Below are 25,630 nucleotides of genomic sequence, written 5' to 3'. Positions count from 1 at the left end.
TTCTTCACATTTTTTAAATACTGCTGGCTGGGGTATATGTTAGCTTACTTTTTTAATTTGTACAAAATAAAGCGGAAAGGCCATTACAGGTATCAGGTTGATAGCTCAAGGGTCAAGAAAAGGCAAAGGTGGCCTCAAAGGCCATGCCAGGTACAAAAGAGAAGAGTCAGACTGTGTCATGGGATAAGCGAGGAGCAGGATACAAGCCTGGGACCACAGAGGTGATGCCAGTAGGCAGTTCTAAAATGTTCCTATCAAACCAAATACACGCATTTTGGAAGAGCACGCTACCCCAGTTATCAAGCCCTCCTCCCCTAGTATTGCTGCTGCTCATCCTTCACTGATTTTCTTCTTCTGCGCCATTTTAATGATCTACAACAATGTTATAACTAATGATTTTTCAACACTTACTCGGAAGAATGCGAAATATGCCTTCAAGTGCATTTAGCTTACCGAGAAGGTGTAAAGCTGCTGGACTTCTCTGTCAACGGGCTGCTGCAGGGTGAGGTAGCGGGTGATGCCACTCTGAGTCACAGTGAAAAACGTATTGTAATCGTTCAGAAAGAGATGGAGCTGAGGATCCTTCGTCTTTAAACAACAAAGAGCATTTTATTATATATTCATATATACCATTGCTTTTCCAGTTATTCAATGCAAGTGCTTGTTTTAGTTGAAACCTAAATAAGCAGAAAGTACAAATACTGCAACAAACTGAATCTACAAAGCTGTAAAAAAAAAAGTAAAAAATAACTCTATCTTCTGGATGAAAAATGTATTAAAAACACACTTTAACCTACAGAGTAAGTAAACTCAATGGTAAACAAATACCTGTATCTGCTAGTTTTAAATGATGCTTTTTTCATTAAAACAGTAATTTTTAAGCCAAACATAAGTTACCAATGTAAGAAATTAGATTCAAGCATTTGTCTTCAACCATATTAAAAACAAAACAAAACTTATCTTGATTAATGGAGTAATAAAACAGTTGGGTTGATGCAATGAAATAAGATAATCACATGTGTTGAAACATATCGCTAAATAGATGCTGTTCAGAGATCCTCTTTACGTCTCGAAAAGAAACAAAATATACTGACGCAGAATTATGAATCTCTCAGTTCATCAGGTGAAAACCACAGTAAAGCAACCATGGTATGATTTTCAATAGGAAGTTATCATTTTAAGGTAAAGAGCAAAAAAAAAAAAGGCAAGTCAAGGCATTGTGAATTTGCTACTCATGACTCCCCTAAGCAGCCTGCTGGGAGCACAGAGATCAGGTTTGGATGGCTCCATGTACAACTGGGCGAGCACCAAGGGCTGCGCTGCAGTTCTAATGCTGCGTGCAAAAGCACAGGACGTTATAAAGACAGGGCAATGCCTGAGGAGATATCCTGAGCAACCAGTCCGGAACTCATCCTTCCGTTTCCGTCCTCTCTGCCAGCACGGTTGGCAGATTACAAGAGTGTGGGGAAGAAGAATGAAATGTTCCCTGGGGAAAAGACTGAAATTAATTTTGGGGCAAACAGAATCTCAGCTAACAGAAAGGGGAAGACTGTTTCTGCCACAGAGTCAGAAGTTATGACTACATTCACAAGCAATACAGCAGATTAATTAAAGTCCAGAACCTCAAGCCAGTTCCTTCCAATGTGAATTTACCAGATGGATACAAAGCTGCAAAATGGATTTCCTACCCTTAGTCCTTACCCTGCAGTCTGCTGGATGCCAGCACAGAGCAGGCAAAAAGGGTGTTTAAGCTTCATATGCCCTGGTGGTTCTAAAATGCCCCACAAATTAAGGCACTTTTGTGGGATGTCCATGTTGTTGAAATGACAGAAACGTGATTCATGACCAGTATGAAATATCCCAACATCTTCCCCATCTCTTTAAAGATGGTATTGAGTTATTAAAGTGATTAGACTGCAAGGGTCACTCTATATTCCAGTTAAATTTTAAAATAAATTACATTATCTTTTACTGCCTACAGTATTCCAACAAAGACTTCTGTATTCTTGTGTGTAATCTGCTTAATTTGACCTGACTTAATATGCTACTCTTAGTCATTAGTTATTTCTGTTATATGAGGCGAGGTTACAAAAGAGGAATGCAAATGTGATCAGGCAAAACACAAAAGGCTGGGAGACGAGTCATGAACTGCCCCAAATAACACAGGGATGAGAAATCAGAGGACTAGTACTATGAATAAAACATAACAGAAAATCCAGTGGCTGCAGAAGGCATAACTTGAAAAGTATTTTTACCGGCTACTTTCCAACACAATTCTATGGAGCGCGCCCCATACAGCGTAGAACGCCCAATGCAGTCAGAAATAGCAGAATTCAACAAATTATCCCCAAAAGTAGCATGATGTTGTTCTTCCCTGAACATTTTCTCATCCTGAATCCCAAATGCTTCTAGAAGGTTAACTCCTGCCCTGTCGTTATTGTTATTCCTATGTAATTAAAAAAAAGAAAAGAGGCCACTGGGAAGCTCAGCAATCCCTACAGCAGAGCAGGCAGGAACACGAGCTGACTCTACCATGCACCAAGTATCATAATGAACCTCTACGAGGACAGATTAGCACAACAGAAGGAGAAAGAGAAACTTATTTTAGCAATTCAAAATACTCTAAAGCACACAGTTTGGAAGGCTAAGATTATACTATTTAAATGACAAACAATTTCAGTTGCTGAAAGCTACGTGGAAGAAATATCAAAGTGTTCCAAATGAGTGGTTTCCTATTGCCTAAAGCTTTGCTGCAGCTATGCCAGCTTTCAGTAAAATTAAAATTCATTTTACAGCTAGCAATGCAACGGAAATCTCTTTTTTCCATGAAAAATTACAGAAGGTAATTGCCAATAATTGTTCACTTTGTAGACACTACAAAGTCGGTCAAAAATTTAATTTACAAAAACCCTGGTTAGTTGTTACACTTCTTGCTTGTCATGCCATTTTGAACACTAATAAACAGTATTTTTCCCTAATTTGTTACTGAGGAAAACCAATGATAGAGATAATATTCGCTCCCGAGGTAATCTGTCCTATTCCTTAGCTATTCTTTTAATAGAAATTTTATCCTAATGTGTAAGTTAAATCACCTTTACTGCAATCGATGCCTATTTCTACTAGCTTCTGTGCACGTCCAACCTACAAAGCAATTTATTTCCTTAATCTTGGCATTGCTATGCTTTTACATTTTTATCACATTTTATGCAGGAAGAAAGTCTGCTCAACTTAACTGTGAACATTTTATGTGGCAGATACTGTGAGAGAATACAATTGTGGGGAACAATCCATCTATGATGCCAACACTATTTCCAGTTACTTTATATTTTTTAACTATTATTTTATTTTGGTGTCTGGACCTAAGCATTGTGATTTCTGACTACATTACTGGGTCACGTAGACTGGTTTGTCTCTGCTAAATTGTTTAGCATATAATTTTAAGTAGAAAACTATCAGAATCCACACAAAAGAGTATACATGCAACCTGCAAGGACCAATTCAAGCACGCAGTTCAAACCTGATACAGTTTACGTACTTCAAACTGACTAGTAGGTACATTTGAAATTTACAACAACCCAACTTTTTGTAATACTGAAGATTTCTATAAAGATATATAATTATTAAATTAACATAAAGTAATCACATTGTGACCACGGTACAACTTTATGCCCTAAATGAATTTGGTCCCATGTGTTTAAAGGGCTCTTTGCAGGCTTCACAAACCAAGCGACAGTCCCAGTCCCAAATAAACACCAACAGGGCGGAGAAAAATGAAGGAGGACGGGAGAAAGAAAGAAAGAAATCACACAACGCAATCAAAAAGTAATTTTGCAAACGTAATACCCAATACCTACAGGAGTGGCACCTGGTGCAAGCTACAAAGAAAAACACGACACAAAATGAATATAGGTAAAGAAACACAACCCCCATACTGAGGGACATCATAAAACAGCACATTTGGGGAAAAAATGGTTACAGACAAACATAAAATGAAACGAGATGCAGAAAGTGCTCCAATATTCTCTTAATAAACAAAGCCTGGGTTTGAATTTGTTCTACTTGAAAATCTCTGGAGAAGTTCTGGAAAGTTTGGAAGCCTGTGTGGATGTCAATGTTCTATTTCTGCTGCTCCTGTTCTCCCACGAGGGCTTACAGCTCTTCCTAAAACAAAGAGTTTTCTACAATTTACTAAAGATTACACCAAAATTACATGATATGGTCAAAAATGAGCAGACAATGACACATATTCTGTATGTGTTTCAACATCCCCAAGGACCTTTTAGAGAGAATGTATTTGGCTGTCAAATTCTCCAGGGTCGCCAGAACAAGCTCCAAGAGCATCAGAACTGCTCAAGCTTCCCGACTGCTAGCACAGGCTTGTCTCCAAAAAGAAGTCGCAATAACAAAGATAATTTAATGACACATCTCGGTTTTCCAGCATTCTTCATGTAGAGGACGATCAGCACTGAAACACCCACGGATGAGAGTTGTTCTGTTGAAGAGATGTTTTCAGCATTTGTCCTCCTCATTTCTGGGTGAAAGTAGAAAATCTTTTCCACGCAGGTCTTTTCATTGAAAAAAAAAATCCAACATTCACAGTACTGCAGAGCTGAAGCAAGTGAGATCCCCAGTCCCACTGACAAGGGGTTTGCAATCAGACTGGGTTGGCACTGGCCTCATTGCTTTTCTCTAACTCGCATGAGACTAGTTCTGCACGGCCTGATGAGATGGTCCTCCAGGTTCCCAATAGCTTGGATGGAACAGACAAGGTAGATGCAGCAGCTGGAGTGAATTTCCTGCATCTTTAACATTGCCATTAGATATCAGAAAAGCAACCTCCTGAGTTGTCTTCATGCCTCCTTAGCTTCCTGAGAAGTCTTCAAGATGGCTTTAGTTGCAAAACCGCTTGGATCAACAGAACCCAAGGAGGAGAAGAAATCAAGCCTAAATTCTCAGCAATTAAAAAACTGAGGGTTTTAAACAAGTCTGAGCAGACTTTGTCCAGCACACCCTCTGAATAATTTTTTTCTCCTTAAACACTTTTTTCTTTAAAAGTGAGTTCATTTAAATTATATTTAATTGTACAATTTAAAATAATAATAAAAAAGCTCTTCAACATTTACATCATCTCCATTTTGTAGGAAAAGATGTCAAAAGACTGTTAAGAGAACAAGGATGGATGCTCAGCAGTGCTTGAATTCTGAATTCTTTCACTCACCACCAAAACATCTCCAGCCCCTGCACAATGCAAGGGCTGAGGCACAAGCACGACTATAAAGTCAGGCACTAAAAAGTGCTGCAATACTTTGTAGACTTTTCCCAGTTGAGGTGCAAAGGGCCATGCCCCTCCCTCAATGAAAAGCCCACAGAAAAGTTTTGAAAAAAATCATCTTCTGTTCCTCATGCAAGGGAGCCACTCCTGGGAGAGGGCTACAAACAAATATCAGCATCTTCCATGCTTCCACTAATTAGCAATAGCATTTGTTTAAAATGGCAGATATATAAAAAAAAGAAATTTCTTGAGGACTCAGAGGAACTCAAAGACAGAAGAATAGCTTCAGAAGGCAGAAAATATTAGCTATTCATCCTACACAAATTAAGGAAGATATACAATGCTACAGTAGTGATTCGATGTTCAGATTTTTATTTTTCCTTCTTAAGCAGAAAGATCCAGAAAAGCAAAAAAAGTCTCTTTATAAATCCCAAAGAAAGAGAAGCAGCCTTTTTGCTTTGCTTTTCCCCTTTTGTTTGTTTTAATAATGATATTAATGGGCTTTTACATTTGGGAAGAATATTTCCTGAACTATTATTGTGTAACATGACAATCAGCGTCACAGAAGTGCTATACAGGGATAGCAGTATTATGAGAACTCTCCTCTTGAGAGGATACTGGCTGCAAAACAAGTTCAAACAATATACAGTGAAAGATAAAAGCAATCAGGCAAATATTAGAGAGAAACGCTTCAGTATTTAAAATGCTTCAGTACTCCTGGTTAAAAAAAAAACATTGTTTTTCCTTATCTGGATATATCATTGAAAATCCATAACCTGCATTTGTAGTTACATTTAAAAGTTATTGTACCCACTAATTACTCTGTCCTCTCAGGTTGCTACTGAGAGGCCTTTATGTAAAATAATCATTCTTTAAAATTTCCCTGCAAGTTCTCTGGAAATACAGGTGTTGAGCAACCATCGACTTAGTTTGACTTCAACTTCATAGACAACGGAGGCAGAAAACAAGCAACTGGTCTGGCAGAAAAGGATCTGGAGAGAGGAACCGATGGGACGTGCATCATATCCCACTGTCTGGGGATGCTGTCCTGGGCTGCAGGCATCCGCAGAAGCATCAGGCTCACTGCACAGCTCCTTTGCTGAATGTGTGCTGCAATGCGTTAAACGCTTTGGAACACATGCTGGCACACCTTATAAACATGACATCAATTTTGTGTTCTAACGAGCAATGCACAAATTACCCTACACCCTGAGTTTATTCATCAAGGCACTGCATGTGGTATCGGTAAACACCTTGGCAGTTCAGTAGGATGTAATGGATATGAATGCTGATCAGCTTCTTTCAACTCCCAAGTTAAATCCTGTGGTTTATTTTGTTTGGTTTTGTTGTGGTTTTTTTTTTTTTTAAGAGAGATTGAACAAAATCTGTCATACAAGGTGGTAAGGTGGTAACTGCATAGCTTTTTTATCAACCCTAAGCACCAGAGCAGAAGAAATTAGTACTCTCCCCTGGAAGCAAAAGAGTAAGGAAGGAAGTGGCTTGGGAAGGCTTATGTAAACAGCAATCAGATCATACTGTTCAAATTCCTCATCTCAGCTTTGGTTTACTCAGGTCTTAAGGTACTCGTGTGGCTTAATTTAATTTATGCCATTTAAACAGACCACTTAATTATATCAGCACTTGGCAGTGCTGCTCTAGTTAAAGGTCTGTTTGCAATGTCACTTCTATAAATTAATTTTTGGAAGGTTTATAGCAGGACCCTATTATAACTCCCACAAGGTTTAAATCTAGAATGTGTTCTGTTTTTTTCTTAAGATCCACAGTGACGATGACCGCTTTCTTCATGCATTTATCCGAGGACAGAGACATTTTAATAAGAAATATAATCTCAACGATTTGTCAATCAGAAGACTGACTACGTTATGTTTCGCCAGTGTCAGTATCGGAAAGCACGCGCACAAGCACGTAGAGGAGCTACGTCGACTTCTCATCAGCAATCCCTACTTACTAAATATATTAATTGACTAAGATACAATGAAGCCATCAGAACACTGAGACCTGCCGAAGTTAGTATGCATTCCCTGTGCTTCCTAACCCACCCTGAGCTACCATCTAGAAGGTACAGGTCATTTTAGTTTATTTGGCTGTTTTTTGTACGAGTTACATGCAATTGCTGCGCTCCCAGCCTTCCTCTGCTGGAAGTCTCGTGCCCACAACAGGTTATAAGTTTTGGCTGTGCCTCGTTTTGTGTCATGTGACTGAACTAGATTTTCACTAACTTAACCAAACTCCTGTTACTCACTAAGCAATGAAAATGAAAACATGATGTAAAACAACCAAGTGTTAAGTTCACTAGGAAATACTTTTGGGCCCTTGCATGGTCATTTCCTGTGGATATGAAATGTCAGGTCTACTCGTACTGAGACACAGAAATATTTAACAACTTCTAAGCAGCTGCCTTAAGCAGCTTGTGTTCAACAATGATAAACTTGTTTTTCATTGTCTTTGGACACAGATTATTTAAGCTATGTCAGTGCTCCCAATTGAAACATCTTCTGCAGATTGGACAGATGTATTTTTTTTTTTAATTATTAGTGATGCAATTAAAACCACAAGTATTTGGGCCACACCTACGTTGAAATTTTTAGTGCAAACACAAGTATATTAATGAACCGCCCTAGTCAATATGCAAATATTAATATAACTTCTTGGGAACATGCTGATGTACTACAGAGAAGGCTCAACAAGAAAACGTTGGCCCATGGTCAAACAGCTTGTGATGAATTTCAGAGCATCCCTCAAAACTTGAGGTACTGAACTTGTACTGACAAAATCAGTAACAGAAAGCACTTTTAGTGGGGAATATAAATACCAGGATTACATTACGAACCTCATGAAGTAGTTTGTATTAAAGGAACAAATTACTCTTCCACGCAGAAGTTCTTAAAATTAAATATTTGCAGTTTGCGAGTATACAAATATCGTGTGCTATACTAACTATCTGGTAGTTGCATGATTCATTCAAAGAGTCAGCCCAAATTAATGATTTAACAGTTCAAAGTAATCTTAATTTTCAGTCTCGTATAGGATCTAATATGTAGTTACATCAAAGAACCTTGTATTATCAAATCTGCCTTTGACGTCTTGTGGGTAGAGTGGTGCATCTGCCAGGGAAAGGTTAATCAGAGCACTACTAACTCCAACCTGAAAAACCGCTGGAGGTTAATGAAATCCAAAGTCTTTCTGTCATTCCTTTAGTGTAACAGTATCACCTACTAGAAAATAGGAGAGAGTCCCAAAAAACCACCATCATGGTAAACTGCCACATAAATTCAAGTGTCTGAACTAGGAGACTGAATTCTCTTTAATTAGAACAGTTTTGAATTATTTCAAGCACAATGGATTCAGCCCTTCCCTCACCAGCCGTGCTGTCTGACTTCTTTTCCCACTGTGGACTTTCTATGCACAATAGGAACTTCTGAGGTCGTTGCAGTTACAAAGCCTTGCGGGCAAATATCTCAGTCCCTGGAATGTTGGTGGACTTGCAGACAAAGAAACACCAGCAGCACATTGTGGATTAACAGGGAGATTTTTGTACTATTTTTAGCAGTCCATTGCCCAAACTGGCAACGTAGCAACCCAGGCAGAAAGGGTTGACAACAAGTTCTCCATCTTGCCAAAAACTCAGTTCTAAGTTTCAGACCACACCTATCTAGAGTGCAACTCTATCAGTCTCACAGACAGACTTGCTTGGTTCCAGTCTTCCACCCTTCTGGTGATTAATAGCCTCTCTTTCCGTTTTTGTAAAATTAATATGCAGTCATGCATGGTATAAGGTGGGCATAATAAATAGTGCCCTAAAATTCCAGATTTCTATAACAAACAAATATGAACCGAGGCATATTTGAACCAATGGATTTTACACTAGTACTTTCATAAAGGTGTGGATAGAACAAAATAGACAGCAACTTGCTTAGGCTAAAACCATCTAAAAATATCCCCATTTTTTTTTGATTTAATACACATTAAGGAACACAAAACTAAAAGCAGCCTTCCGAGAAAAACTCTCAAATGAGTAGCTTAAAAAGGACTTAGAACTGTGGACACTAACTCATACAATTTGATTTCTGTTGTGTTCAGGCTCACGTTACACAGATTTTATACAACACAATCAGACAATGTATTGTAAGTATAAACACACACCTGATGCCTGCACACCCTTCTTATTAAGCAACCTACAAGATCCCATTAATTTGATCAAACAAGAAAACCACAATGCTTTTAACAAAGGCAATGCTGAACAAGAGTGTTTCACAAGTAGTACAAGCCACCAGCAATGTCGGCTGATGACTGCCACATGCACTTATTCCATACTTTTTGTCCAGCCCCTAAGAAAGCCAGATCCACCCACCAGCTGTTTCCACTTGCCTTCCAATCGATTTTTATGAATGCTGTAAATTGACTGAGATACTGTAATGGATAGGAAGGAGATATTCTACGTGACTTTGGGCTTTAAAATAGCTTCTTAGGACGATACATCACTCTAATGCAGACAGCGATGTAGAAAGCATCTTTCAGTGACAATGACCTCTCCTGTTTCTCAAAAATAATGAATTTACCGATGTCAAAAGTGAAACTTTCACAAACAGATGATTGTTTTCAGACTATCAAGTGAAGAACTTTATTAAAGAGTATTGGCATATACTATAAATATTACTACAAAACTTAAGCCTACAACTTAAGTTTTCCTTATGTATCTGAAGATAACAAGAGAATGGAAGAAGAGAAACAAACAGGAACACAGGGAACAACTGGAGAGACAAAAGTAATTAGAGGAAAAAGAAACATTATGAAAAAACACATAAAAGCAACAGCCTTGGTGAGAACAGAAGAAACATTAGCCCTAGAGGTGCAGTATTGTTACTGTGCGGTTACTATTCTTTTGTAGGGGCCCACTTTTTACTACGCGTCATGTCAGTATCAGAATCTGGGCAAAGAACGGACTGAACTTTGAGCCTCCTGCACTCCTATTCCTTTTCTTCCGAGTTTGTTCAAACTACTACTGCCTTCCACTTTGAGCTTCTCTCCCATTTCCCCACGCTGTGTGGCAGATTCATCCTTCTCACAAAATGCTTTTTTTTTTTTTTTTCCTCTTCGCACTAAGCATTCATCATCTCTAATAGAACACAATCTTATGGAGAGCTAAGTAAAATACAGATTAGTTTTTCAGTTCAGACATACTTTCAAATCTATTTGAACTCAGAATGAAAATGAAAAAGAACCCGTAACAATGACATCGGGATTTTTTTATTCATTGATCAAAACAGTTTTGCCTCAATAAAAAGAAAGACAAAAAAACAAACTTTGAAAATAATACAAATTTAAACACCAGTATGACACTATAAAAAAAAATGAAACATACCTCCTCCACATCGTTGTCCAACACGACGATTTGTAGCGGTGAAGTCAGATTCTGGTTATCAGAGATGGTCGTTCCCACTGGGGAGGATTCCAGGATGAAGCCCTCATACGTAGATCTTGTGAAGTAAGGCTTCTGATTGTTCTCGTCAAGGACTTCGATATGCAGATTGGCAAAGGCAGGAAGAGGGTGGCCATTGTCTTGTTCAGCCTAAAAAGTTTTGGACAATTGAGTCAAAGGCTCTCAGCCAAGTAAAACTACGAACAGTTACTAACTGTTTTTGGCTTATATTTAAGAATTACAACCCGGTTATACAAATGAGTAACATTGTACAGATCACCCTATTATGAAACAGCACCACGAAAAAAAAGAAATACCAAACAAAAATTAGCTAGGATAGAAGAACAAAAAGACTTTCCATCACAATAACCTTTTAAATAGTCACAATGAAACTCAAAGCCATACAGCACACATGCCAGTAAAGTTCCTTAAAACATCACTATTCAGAGTTTTGGAAAATTTTCAAAGGATGAAAGAAAACTGGGAACTGCTGATTGTACAACAGAACCTACACCCACACCACCAGCAAGAGAGTTAAAACCAAAATGACAATTGTACACATGGACATACGGTACTTGCTACAGATTACTGAAAGAGCACATTGCCCTGGATACGACTCTTTCTCCTTCTCCCCCAAAATCCATCTCTCTAGTATTAGATGAATGGGACTGTAATTTTGGTTTTGCCTGTTTTTGAATGTCGAGAAAAACTCTTTATTTCAATTAATAACACCAACTTTTCGATGGCAACACCTCACCTACCAAGACTTACTCACTGATACCGTTTCACCTGATTTTTTCTTATTTTCAAACTTCCTAAATAGAAAAGCACTATTTGCCCATTCCAGTGTGCTAATCCAATATAAATGTATGATGCTGCTTTCTTTTTTTTTTTTAAATTTACTACCTATGACTAATTAAAGTAAAATAAACAAGGGAAGTAGAAGACAACAAGTAATTTGTTCTTTAATTTATAAAGAGCAAACCAGTTTTAATTATAGTCCTCCATGTGTCCCATGTAGCACTGCAATCGTACAGTACTGTAAAACAGTCTCCTATTCTTACGGCTTTCACTGCTAAAAGCTGTAAGCTCACACACCCTGGACTGCAACAGTGCACTATTACCTTTCCGCACATGTGGGAAGCATAGCGTGCAATAAACTTCTCAGGTGTAAAAATATTTCAAGAGAGAGACAACAGTACCCAAACTGTTGCTGTTAAGAGTACTTTTGGTTTGCAGGAATTTTATTTTCATTCTGGTATTTCCCCCATTTCAGAACAGGTAATTCCTCATTTTTCAAATCTAACATCCCAGGAGCCTTCTTCTGGAAACATGCCATTTTGATTTCATCAACCAGGTTTTTTTAATTTCCTCTGTAGACCCATTTTTTTCTTCTGTCTGCAAAATGTTAATTCTGTATAAAGCTTTACTTTGTCTACCAAGCAACAACAATATGCTGTTGATGATAAGAACTTCCATTTCAAGGAAAAAGAAGTTAAACATCAACATTGTGATTCTGTTCAAAGTAGGTAGTGACACCTTTAGTAATTCATAAGGAACTCATTCAAGACACTCAGTTCTCACGAAAGGCGAATTTTCCTCTTTAAATACACCAGGATTACTCCCAACTAAGAGATGGGCAGCAGTGATACTGGCACAGATTTAAAAGCAACCATGAACCTCTCTGCTTGTAGGTGGTTGTTTTCTGACTCATGAGGATAAGGTCAGATCGGGAAAGTGAATTTACGTAAGCAGGAGCTAGTATCTGAAATTAATAAGACTTTTCCCAGGAGATTAATTTTAATGAGACAAAACTCTCTTGAAGAAATTGGGAATTCTGCTAGTTAATTAATTGGCACATTAAGTTTTCAGTAACCAGGGTGCAGGAGGCAACATATTTAATTCCTGCTGCTTTTACCTGCTTCTAGGATACAGGATACTACAAGTGATCAAACCTGTAATTGCCTCAAATAATTACTATCTTATTAAGTATGAATTTTTTTTTTTCAGCCAGCTTCAATTATACATATTCAAATAAAACACATAATAGGAAAATAGTACACCAGGCCCCAGTCCACCTAAGCAGACCGATGCTTCTGGGTGATCCCAACCGATTTTAGAGAGATGTGCGTTAGCTGAGAAAGTTTGCCTTCACACTGGTCGTTGTAAGAGAATCACATATATCAGGTGTATCAGCATTTAATTAGAAATCTTCCAGTTGCACGGAATTTCATTCAGCAGAGCAGCACTCCAAACATCCCTGGGGAAATCCTGGTCCCGTGGAAGTTAACTGCAATGTATTTCAAATCCAATACAGCAGTAGCTGGCGATAGCATTGGAGACTGGGTAAGTGACTCCCAAATGCTGAACGTAATCTACAGAAGTGAGATTTATTTTGGAGTTGATGCCCTGCTGAATGAAAATAAACTTCACATGTAAAAACTAATGTCACCAGGATTACTTGGAAGTACTCTGGCTACTGACCCAGTAGGATGAAACTTCAAAAACATCCCAAGAGTTTTTGCCTAAGTTAATATACTGAAAGCATGACAAAAAACATCAGGAACAAGTCTGCTCTGTGAGTGACAAATACACACTTATCTGATTATCTTTTATAAGCAGATCTATGGCTGAGCATCATTGAATAATCTGTTCCATTTCAAGAAATATAGGCCTCTTCACAGTAAAAAGTTTACACACAACTGCTGCAAGTTTCTTCACAACAAACCTTGATGTTCCTTGCAACTGCTACAAAGAGATTCTAAAAAAAGGAAAACGCAAAGAACAGAGGGTGCCAATCTTCTTAACAGCTTGAACTGCTGGAATAATGGCCTTGCTTTAAGGCATAAGTGAGCACAGACCCCATCCCAGGTTAAAAGAGGAAATACTCGTTTATGCAGGGTGTTTACTACATCATCGCCACAGATCTACAGTGTCTTTCTGAAGGAAGACAGTGCTCTACATTACAGACGGCCAAATACAAAGAACAACATGTGATCCTAAGATTGGACTTCAAATTTTAGGCCCTGGAGACCAAAATTACAATGAAAAGTATTCCTTCCTCGGTGACACGTCAACTCAAAAGCACTGCAGCTTTGCAGGTGCTTTCCTTTTTGTTCCTTTTGTACCCAGGCAGGGTACACTGGTCAAAATAATTACCTTTGGGCAGAATTAGGCAGCTAATCCTTCAGAAAGTCACAGTCACTTCCCAGCTGCTTGTTGCCAGCAACAAGCGTTTCTTGCAGCACCAGGACACGGCATCAACACTGCACCGGGGCACAACTCAACTTCACTCTTTCACTTCCTTAGCAAGCACTCAACTTCAAGGCTACCATGTGAAACCCCACACCCAGCTCGTCTCTTTTGCCATTTAATTAGGTTTTGTTTCCAAAGGCACCTACATCTGGGGAAAAAAAAAAGCAAGCTTTGGAAACCAATGATGAAAAGTGCCTCTTTACTAATCCACAAATTGACCATCAGGGTAGGACTGGAAATTCCCAAAGCATCAGAGCTTGGCTCTTGGGGTTCGGTGCTCAGGCACAGGAGGTGGGACAGGTACGACTGCACTCACTCTGCTGCCCTGCCCACCTCACTTGTCACCAGCACCAAACAGCAAACCCCAGGGCCAACCTCAGGACCTCTTCAAGGGCCAGGCAGAATTAGGAACAGCCGCATCTGAGACTCAAGGAAAACAAAGGAAGGTGGATGCTTCCTCCAGAGGCAGCAGATCTGCAGACTTGGACAAGAGCTCAGTGCCAACAAATGGTGCTGCAGGTGGCTGGCCGGCGTGGTAAACTGAAGGAGGGGTCTGAGTGAAGGGGTTCACACTGGAAGCTGACTTCTTTGTTAGCTATTTAATAGCATCATTCCATGTAGTCTGCAACTGCAGCAGGAACTAACCTGAGAAGCAACTGTGGAAACCTTTTAAGTATTTTGAGAGTGCCCATGATGAAAAGGAGTTATTTCAGTATTTGCTCACCCCTCCTCCAAAAGATCTCACCTGGTCAACATGACAGGATAACACCTGACTACCACCTAGCACTTGGGAAGAACTGACATTGCTCAGAAGGGATGAGATTTCTGTAGGGTCGAGGGGAAAAGTGAATGTATTTTACATGAAATCCTGTTGGAATGAAATTTTGGGTATGTTCCCTTGAAATAGCTCCCCTAAAGACAATTATACAGCAGATTGACTTATAAAGGCTCACATTTCATTTATCCTTCTGGCTGAAGTGATGTCTACATTAAATAGGTGTTTCAGAAAATACAGAAACACTCCTGGGAGCAGACTAGGACCTCATCTTTGCTGCTTTAAATATATCCTCACAAGGATCGCTCCTTCCTTGGTATAAAACTCAAGCCTGAAGAAACTCTTCCTTTTGCATGAAACCTTTATCAGGCCTGAAAGTCTCTAGATTTTCCTCCCGAAAATGCCCACTCTAGTAGGTGTGCACACACAAAATCTTTAGGTCTGGAAAAGAAAAAAAAAACACTGTCATATTCCAAGAAGCAGCACTAAGTTCGTTCACCTTTCAGTCAATGTGGGGTTTAGAATTTACGTGTCCGTTTAAGCATGCTGTTAAAAGAATTACACCAAACTTTACAGCGAGAAAATACCAACGTAAACGAGACAGAGAAAACTCCTAGTAGGACTAGAGCCTCTCTCACAGAGAGCCACTGCCTGGTTGACAACCATCTTTGTGCACCCTGTAAGTTACGTCGGGTTTTCAGTCCAGTTACCTTTTCACACCTATCCCAACAAGAACCATAAATGTTATAAATGCAGTTGCTGTAATTGCTTCCAGTCTTGCACACATCTCCTTTCCAAAGATCACCAAAATCCTCTGTGCTTCCCCTGCCATTGGATTATACCCTAGCATTTCAAGAGATCCAGTAAAAGAAGTAAGGAAAAGCCTCTGGCAAACACATTTGATAGCTCACTGAAGGAGAAGCAGTATGGGAGAACTGCAGGCAGGTCACTTCAGATTTTCTACTTAATACAAGAACAAGGGAAGAGCCCAGAACTTCAGACACTCGACTTCAAGCTGCAAAGAAGATGAAAACGTTATATAGTACTTAAAGGAATGTAATTAAAAAAAGAAGCAGTCAGCAGAGATACAGAGAAGGAAGGTCAGGTCTGACAAAGTTGCTTCTTTTAAGCGCATAACTGAATGGGGAGATAAAGGTGAAACTAGGGACATAATTTATCTAGATTTAGGGTAAGCTTTAGGATTGTATATCACACCAGATTAATTTATAAGGTCAGAAAGTACAGCATAAGGAAAGAACTACTGAAATGGATTCAAAATTGGCTTACGGACAAGAAGCACAGAGTATCTTTAGAACACAGAAGAAATTTGACTTTACCGTCAGTGAAGCCTGTGATGTGGCAGTGAAATTAAATTGGCACACAATGTGTCTAGACACTATGCTTAAAAAAACCCAAATCCAAAACATGCATTTTTTTCCTTCATCTATCAAGGGTAAGTGACTTCAGGATCAGTAAGACTTGTGATGCTGTAGTGAACAGTAGTACAGCTGCCCACCTCTCCAAATAATGAAACTCTTTCTTCTTCCCTTCAGTCAAAGAAAATGCCAACTATGAAGTCATTATGCCAAGTTTTAAGTGACGGATGTTTCAGTTGTAAATGAAAATCTGTCTGTTTATTACAAGAAGAAAATGCAGCTATTTCTGTAAATAAAGGACATTACAGAACTTGCCATTTATGGATTTTAATATTTTTGTTGCTCTGTGAGTGATGACACACAATTTAGGGTCAATCTTAACTCACAGTCACTGGTCTTTGTAACGTGTATTTGTGACAATGCTCTAAAGGCAATAAGAACATTTACCATGCTGAGATGCTGCTAAACACAGGAAAAAATTGCTGTTTTCAATATGCATGTGATAACTTTGGAGAAAGACTGATATGAAGAAGCATTTTATTGATGTGTAGGAGGGGGTTTGGTTTTCCTGCACCTTTTTTTTCCCCCGTCTGCTTATTCACAAACACGAGACCTGTCTCTGCACCCAGATTTTCAATTCTACATCAACTCTCATCACTGTATTAGAAAAAAAGGCTGCCTCAAAGAAAACAAATTTCCAGACTATTTGGACTAGGTACACTTCTGTGACAGTGATAAACCAAGAGAAGTAATTGAATACTGAGTTCACATAAGGGATGAACATTTTGAAAAGCCAATTTAAAAAGCAGTTATTGTACTTAATGCCTACAAGAGATGCACAGTAGTTCAACCAAACTAATGATTTTGAAGATTTCATCATTGTCAGGAAGTGGATTGAACAACTATTTAATGAAAATACATTTCTCCCATTCTTTTTCTAATCTGTCACACCACGAGTATAAAACCACTCTCATTTGTTCGATTCATATTCTATTTTGAGGCAGAGCAATCACCCTGTTTCGCACTACAGCTGATACATCTCTACTATTGTGCAAGACTCAGTGTTGCACAGAGGAGACTATCTTCATTTCAAGAGAGACACACAAAAACAAAGCAGTTGCAGAACAAGCGTGATATATTTTTGGAACTTGTCATACTGGCTATATTTTATTGTCCATGATGCACTCAGAGGAATTTGAGAGAAAACACCAATATTTAGGAAGATGAGCTTTTTAACATTCAGGTTACTTTCTAGAGACCTTTTCAACAGCAATCACTGTGAAGTTTTCTTAAAGTTCTCGACAGCAGCAGCCCAGATGAACTTCAAACTAGTAAATCTCTATGATGTTGATTAAACCAAATGAATGGGGCATTACTGTTTGTGCTGAAATCCCTATTAATATGGAATTTGGCCTGGCCGATACTCAGGCTCAGTCTCTACATGCATACTCAAAACAAGTACAACCAACTTATTCAAACCTCCTGTGCCTAGTCACAGCCAATACGGCAGGGAGAAGCCTTTTAAAAATTGGAAATCACACTCCATTCAAAGATTCAAGACTGGAGAGTAAACAGTCGATATTACTGCTGGAAAGTTCAACATCACTTCTTGCAGAATGGGACCCCAAACCAATGTTCTTGTAACACTGGAATTTCGAACAGACTGTTCAACCCTGACACACGGCATTGACCTTCTGTTACCACCTAAACAATAAGGAAACACAATCCTAAAATAGAATTGTTTCTATGGTATTATCTGTCACAAGGTTAATGCCAGTCTGACTGAAACACCATTTGGGGCTAACAGATTTTTGAGATAGGTACATGAGATACGGAAAATACTCTGTAAGGATATTCTTCAAAATATTCTGCACAGCTGCGGCACAGTGTTGAAGTACACTTCTGTCACCAACCCTGTTGGGAAGGCACCAAAAAAACAAGCAGCTGTGACACAAAGCAATTCTTTTTGTAAGAGTCTATTCCCCAGGAGCCATAAACCTCTCAGATCCAAGGAAAAGTCTTATTAATAAAGTCAGGCTACAAATGTTATTTGAAGCTGAGAAACTTATCCCCCCTGTCCCCCCCTTTCTTTTAATCTAGTGGGAGTTTTTATTGAGATGTCCAGCTTACATTAATCTTTCCCAATTTCCCAATGGCACAAATACAATCCAATACAACAGCCAGTCGTTTAAGAACCATACAGGTTGTATGAAAACCTACTCTAAAACTTCATTATAAGTTTAATTTCCCCAGTAAACAGGTGTCCACATGAGATTAACAAAACATTCCTCTGTTTCTCTACCTCATGTTCTAATACTCCAAGTATTTTTAGTCTTTAATACAAGTATCCCCATGCCATTAAAAATGGAAAATCAATTCTTGCAAAAGAAATAAAATTCCTACCCTGATTTTGAATCTGACATGCATGCATTTTCTTTACACTGGAGAAAATTTGGGGTATTGCTTGTTCTAGGTAAAAACCATAAGACTAGTGAGATGCAACCATAACGTGAAAAGGTATGCCTATATTTCATCAGCCTCAAAGTATTTCAAATCTTTTTTTTTCTATTGCAACTCCTACAGGTTTTATAGCAATCCTGAATGAACGAAATTCTTGCTTCTTCCTTACTTGCTGGATACCAACCCATGGCAATACTGATGTGCTGGAGAACCAGAGCTGACTTCTGGCATATATTATCAGCTTTTTGTGCAACAGTTGTTCAGAAAACACTTTCCCTACCTCCTTTATTCTGTATTACTATTCATATTTTTAGTAGGACCATCTTGGGTCTTAACAGAGTTGACAAAATTTATGTTATCATATTAAATAACAGGACTATTTGTTAATTTAGAGGAGGATCCCTTTTAGTTTTGCAAGACAGTGAAATAATCTAAGAAGTCACGATGTTTTTAATTATTTTATAAAGCAAAAACTAGTGACAGTTTCTCCCCCAAACCTCCACGCACGCATTCTTTGAGCCAGACTGACAGCCCTTGTGGTAGTGTAACTCCTTAGCATCAGCCTGCTCCAAAAGCCACATCAGTCCTTCTGAATTAAATTACTACTCAGCATGAGGGATTTTATCAAAATCTGGTCTCTTACAGGTGTGGTAAATTCCTCCGCACTGTAACACTTCCATTCATTAGTATTTCATTGACTGTGTAAGCACACCAGCCTTCAGAAGCCCATCCACTTTGCAAATTGATTTTAATAGAACTGTCAGGTTAGATTTTGTCTGATTGATAAATAACCAACGTTCAAATTGGAAAGGATCAAAGTGCATCAATTTGATTAATTCTTCTATTTGTTTCACAATACACCCGCTTTCAAAAAAATCTACAAACTCACTGACACTTTTTAGACCTAGTAACAAGAACGTAGTCTCACGTCTACAGTGCAATGGTCATGGTTTTTCCAGAAAGGTGATCAAAGCTGGTGCCATTTTCTTCAAGCAGCTATATCCCCTTCTACAAGTGAAGAGGTATCAGAGGTGAAGTTAACTCTACTGAGGACTAATTACATGCCTTCCTGTTACAATCATTGTCCTCTAGGAGAAAGATAGCTACCGTAGTGACAATGCTGAAGAAATGGAGTCTTAATAGGTTTATTATTTTATCGAGAATCTCAGATGTTTCAGCAAAGCTGCAGATCAAAGATGTAATTATTTTTTAGCCTTTGAGGTTGCTGAAAGTGTGCTCCCTCTCACTGTAGCTTTGGTTTGATTTCTCCAGCAACTACCCCCTGTAAAGCAGGTCCGTCTGCTCCACAGGAGATGGTTCTCTCTCCAAACTGTCTGCTCTCCAAAGAGACAGGCAAGTCCCTGCTTTTACGGAGAGAAATCTTCAAGCGACACACACATGTATTTATAAATAAAACTTACTCCAAAAGCAGGAATTGATTTCAAAAAAGGAATTAGTATTATGGGGTGTGGTTTTGCATCAAATATCAAATCATCATCAAATATGTTCTGGAGATAGCAGGGAGGCTGAAAACCGGCATTTCTTATTAAGAAGTTTAGCTTTTTCTGTTGTCTACCTATTTGAGAATTCAGCATTTATCAGCAATACAGTTTTTATACCACAGATGAGCGCACCAATTTCTTCTCCGCCTTACTTCACGCGTTCTAAATATTCATGTATTGACTTAACCAACTTTTCCATTTCAGCTTTTTCCATAGTATTTTGGCAGAAAAAAAATTTATCTCCTGATATCAGAGGGAATATGTTAAAGATTAAACTTAGTGAGTCCTGCAAATATAGCATATTTTCTGTTTAAAGGGACACGTCACACATTGCTCCCTTCCAGATAAAACAGAATCAGATTCAACAACTTCAGCACTGCAAGACATGCAAACTTGAAAACATACAACACAAGAATCTGAAGACTTGATTCAGTACAAGCCTGAGACATTATACCAGTTCAAAAGGTCCCTGAACAACACAGCATTAAAACTTTTATTATTCTAGCAGGTGGCATATTATCATTCTTACAGACTGATAATTTTCCTTATTATCCCCTTGACTGCACATATAACACAGCAATATGAACCTAATAATGCCTAGAAACATTTCCATTAACAACAGAGCTTGCTATTTAGGCACACAGAATGTGGTACCAGACCAGTGTAATTGATTTTTTTAATTGATATATTATGCTACTGTATATGGCTGCTGAATTTTGACAGCAACAACAACAAAACCAAACAAAGTGCTACAGGGCCTTATCCCGTAACTTCTTCGTATATTTATTTAGATATTAACCCACCTAAGTTTCTTCATCTGCCCGAGTGACAGCAGAACTCCACAACAGGAGGTAAACTCAAAGCCAGATTATTATAAAAGAATCCAATCACAAATTATTTCACTCTAAGCGTATATGGCTTTGTACTTTGATGCACACACAAGCATTTAAAAAGGTGCTGAGCTATTAAAAATTCCTATACGCTGCAATTTTATTTCATCTTCTGTCATACTATACTCACAGTTAAATTCATCAGAAGATACAGAAAGGACCTATATATTAATAAACTTATTACCATAGAATCATAGAATGGTTTGGTTTGGAATTGGTTTTGGTTTGGACCTTAAAGATCACCTAGTTCCAACCTCCCTGCCCTAGGCAGGGACACCTCCCACTAGACCAGGCTCCTCAAAGCCCCGTCCTACGTGGCCTTGAACACCTCCAGGGATGGGGCAGCCACAGCTTCTCTGGGCAACCTGGGCCAGGGGCTCACCACCCTCACAGCAAAGAATTTCCTCCAAATACCCAATTTAAATCTCCCCTCTTCTGGTTTGAAACCGTTTCCCCTCCTCCTATCATTACACTCCCTGATCGAGAGTCCCTCCCCATCTTTCCTGTAGGCCCCCTTTAGGTACTGGAAGGCTGCTGTAAGGTCTCCCTGGAGCCTTCTCTTCTCCAGGCTGAACAACCCCTTCCCAGAGAAACTGCTGTCCTCTCTGAGGTGCACAAAGGGAGCCTGCAAACCTGCCCCTAACTCTCCTGTGCATAATTAATGCTCAGAGTTAGTACAAAAAAAAGAAGAATTCCTACAAGTTACACAGGTACTAGCCACAGTCAACTTTTGCATTGCCATGCACAGGCACAGACACAGTTGAGGACCCAGGCCGCTCTGTCACACCGTATTTGTATATGTTCCTTCATCCCTCCTTATTTCAAGGGCAAAAGTATGTATTGTTGCTCCGCTCACTCCCAAATGACTGAAAGACTGAGTTTTGCTTCTGCTCAGAATGAAAAAAAAAAAAAAAAGGACAAAATCCTACTCAAGATTTTCCCTGAGGAGTAGTAAACATTTAGGTCTGACTGTGCGACAGATCAAAAGCACTGAGGCTGCGAGCCAGCAAAACTATGGCACATGATTCCGAAAAGGTTCACAGACCAGTAGAGAAGAAGGAGCTCCTCTTGCCAAGGGGACTGCCTGCTGCCAGTGCCACCATTAACACCCCCCAAAAAAATCTGGAGGGGGAGGAGAGGCAAATAAATAATTGTTACCATACAAGAGCAACCCTTGTATTTAGGAATAGATTAAATACTACTAACATGAACAGCTAGACCTTTATGACATCCCTGCATTAAAACACACTGCAGTTTGGAAAGCCCACTCTCTGTTTTACATAAAATACACCAATAAATACATAAGTGATCAGCTACTTTAAAATAGAGTACTGAGATTTCTTTCTTTTTTATTTGTTCCTCTGCTTACCAGTAAATACAGCAAAACCTATACAATTTTCCGTTCTATTAGACAACAGCTTTAGGGACAATTCCAGACTGTGTCCAAAAGAACCAAATGTAATCCTACTCTGTTCTCATTAGAGACCATCTTTAATGAACTGACTTTTGCAGTCTCTTCACACAAATTTCATCTGCAGCAAATCTTAAGGCTTTGTCAATTTTGCACAAAGTAAAATTGATACCTTACTACATTATCCCAAGTTTAGCAATTAAATACTGATATCATCACCTCCCATTCTTTTCCTCTTAATCCTTGAATTGGCAAAGGCAGCAACAAACACTGAAAATATTTTATACTTGCAAAACTGGGACTCAGTAACCAGATGAAGGATTTATTTTGAGATTTTCTGTAAAGACACACTCTTCACAACTAACTGATATGTGCTTTGATCACTTGGCTCAGTTAAGAACTGCAGCCTGTTATCGAGTCAGACTATAAAATTAAGGAGAGTGCAGTATGTACAAAAGAGGAAGGAAGCCAACTCCCCTCATCAACGGCAGGAGCCGAAAAGACCAATCCCACTGAAGTGGTTTTTGCCTTTTCCCAGCAATAGGAGATGAATGAGATCAGCACTGGTTATGTTTCAGAAGGTTTCTTTTTATTCAGGAGCAGAGCTGGAGCGAGCTTCCTTTTTTTTTTTTCCTGAATCGTCCCTGAACCAAAAAAAATTGTTACAAGATGTAGAGATGATTTTTTTGTTCTCCTAATATTCAGTACTCAGACAATTATCTGTGTCTATACGACTCTCCAGCACGGGTTGTGAGCGGGAGGAAACATGAAATATAAACCAAATGCATTCCCAAGACAACTGGGTTTGTAAACAGCAAATGTACAAGTGGTACTTACAGTTTGTTCATACAGTGTCAGTATAAGATGAAATATTATAATTCTACCACATTCATTCTCTTTTGAAAAATACTTCACATCTTTCTTCACCATGACTGTGCTAACTGATGCCTGACAGGTTAAAAAATAAAAAAGAAAAATGCAGGAAAAACAAGCAATCCCACCCCACATTTTCTCCAGAGCTTTTTGTTACTAAGCAGTTTTCAAAAGCATATGGAAATAAGAATTCAGTCAAAATTACCTTAATAACCAAGTCAAACTTCTGGTGTAAATCCCTGTTTATTGGCTTGAGGAGTGTGAGTACAGCTGTTGTGAGATTCATGTGGAAATACTGTGGATAATCCTCAGGAGTACCTGTAAAAGACGACACTGAGGTTTGAACAAACGCTGTTTCTGAAAGGTCTAGTTAAACAATATATTTATTTTACTCATTAGTCATCAAAGGAACATAAACTAATCCTCCTATTATAAGGATAAAATAATGCATCACGTGTACATGGAGCTTAATGATGCTACTAACATTATGCCTTTAATATTATCATTATTTCCTTATTCTCCCGAACCATGAAGATTCTTCTGAACTGGGAATATCCCTAAGTACTTAATAACAACAGGAGTACAAATACACCTGCAGCTGGTGGAAGTTCTGCTTCTCAGTTTTCAGGAGACATGTAAAAAATCTACGCAGATAAAAGGACATATGGAGAAATGAGCTTTCACTGCAAATCATCTTCCATTTCTATCTACCACAATTCTGAAACTCAACTCGCTGAACGTACACCACTGAGATTTTCTCTCTTCCCCTTTGAAGTACGTTTTCCCTGAGGTATCACTGGACATATGCTGACATTAGCCATGAAGCAAAGAACACTACGAACCAGTTTTTTAGTGCACCTATTTACACAAAGAAAGTACACAATGAGGTGATGTGACAAAGATGTTACCACTAAGTTCATGATAGCCACGTTATTGCTCACAGATGATGCTTTCACATTTGCAATTTAAAATGCACATTTTAAATATCTTCGTTCTTGTAGCCCTCTGTTGCATCTATGGGCAAGCTCTTCAACGCATTATTAATAACATATACATAAGTAATAACAACAGATATGTTACTTTAGAAATCCTAAGAAAAGAAGTTTCTCATCAGGGAGGAAGCACCAGATGAAACCTCATCTGTGTCTAACAGCTTCCATTTATTATCAGCAGTAAATAGCGTCTCTATGGCTGTAAGTTTCCAGGATCCTCTCCAACCCAGTTAACACAGAAGCAGTCAGAGCCTGAACAGATTTGTGAACCCATGGAGATCCAGCAAGGACTAACGCAAAGGATGGAGACAGCTGTGACCTTGCTGTGCCTGGCCCCTAGGCTGGCCAGGGAGGCAACTGCAGCCCAAATACGTTCCCATGGTACGGTGCTCAAGCCAAAAGGCTCCAGCAGCATAGCCTGACACAGGAGGAGGTAAGAATTATGCTACAGTGATTTTGGGATGCATGACTCTCAAAGAAAGTATAGAAAAAAGTAGCAATAGTGGAATATTAATTGCCAGGGTAGGATGAAGCAATACGCACATGGGATTCTAATCAGCAACAGTCTGTTGCCTGTCAGGGAATAGAGGCTATACCACTTTTCCTAAAAGACAAAGGGATGTTCTCTCCTAATTTGTGTGGCAGAAAACTGTGTCTGCCTACTCTAGTCTCTGTGTCTCATCCCAGTTTGTTTCAGTTTAACTGTCTGACTTCCCCTGAGCCAGCCCGACTCCGAGCTGGGGAGATGCGAGAGCACAGATCTGAACAGAGCAGGGCTCAGAAAGCCAAAGTGTTTAGAAACAGCATGAACTCTGGCATCTCACAGCTTATCAGTATTACTTGAAGTATCCGAAGAAACCAAAATACAGATTACAAGTCTAAGATCTTGAGTCATTTTAGGTCTAGGAATAGTCCTGTTTAGTAGCTGAGAGTCAGAAAGCACTCCTGGATGATGGTATAAATGCCCCAATAAGTTCTCTGAGCTCATGAGTTATGATATTTTAAAGCAGCCATGACAGCAGGACAAATATTGCCAGGACAATATAGTACAACAGGGCACAAGATTCAACACAAAAAAAGACCACTTTTCTGATAAATGATGCTATTATTTGTTCACCTTTCAAGTGGAATGATTAGAAACTGCTTTTAGGAAGTCAGTAGCTATCCCAGGAGATAGATTACGGTCTAAACTCACGTGCAATACTTTAATTTGCAACTCATCATATGACAGCCATTTGTTATACTGTGTGTATATTGGGCATATATATATATTTGGCGTATATATATATGCCCACTGTACATGTTCTGCAAGAATCTCTGTATACGTGTATGCCATACACCCAGAGAGTAGTAATAGGAAGAACCGCTATCAATTATTTTTCCT

General features: G+C 38.9%; 1 protein-coding gene across 22 annotated transcripts in view; it reads right to left on the bottom strand.

Annotated features, from left to right (window-relative positions):
- PCDH15 (protocadherin related 15) overlaps positions 1–25,630 on the bottom strand; it is an 811,115-nt gene that overhangs the window by 191,533 nt on the left and 593,952 nt on the right. For all 22 annotated transcript variants that reach the window (XM_063340181.1, XM_063340176.1, XM_063340196.1 and 19 more), the window contains 3 exons: positions 23,460–23,572; positions 10,656–10,862; positions 454–588 (listed from right to left, as the gene is read on the bottom strand). In XM_063340181.1, coding sequence (XP_063196251.1) covers positions 454–588; positions 10,656–10,862; positions 23,460–23,572 — 455 coding nt within the window. The remainder of the gene's footprint in view (positions 1–453; positions 589–10,655; positions 10,863–23,459; positions 23,573–25,630) is intronic.

The sequence above is a fragment of the Chroicocephalus ridibundus genome, chromosome 6, assembly GCF_963924245.1.
Source record: "Chroicocephalus ridibundus chromosome 6, bChrRid1.1, whole genome shotgun sequence".
Lineage (NCBI taxonomy): Eukaryota > Metazoa > Chordata > Aves > Charadriiformes > Laridae > Chroicocephalus > Chroicocephalus ridibundus.
Note: the sequence above shows the minus strand (reverse complement) of the source record. Positions and strands in the feature narration are given on the sequence as shown.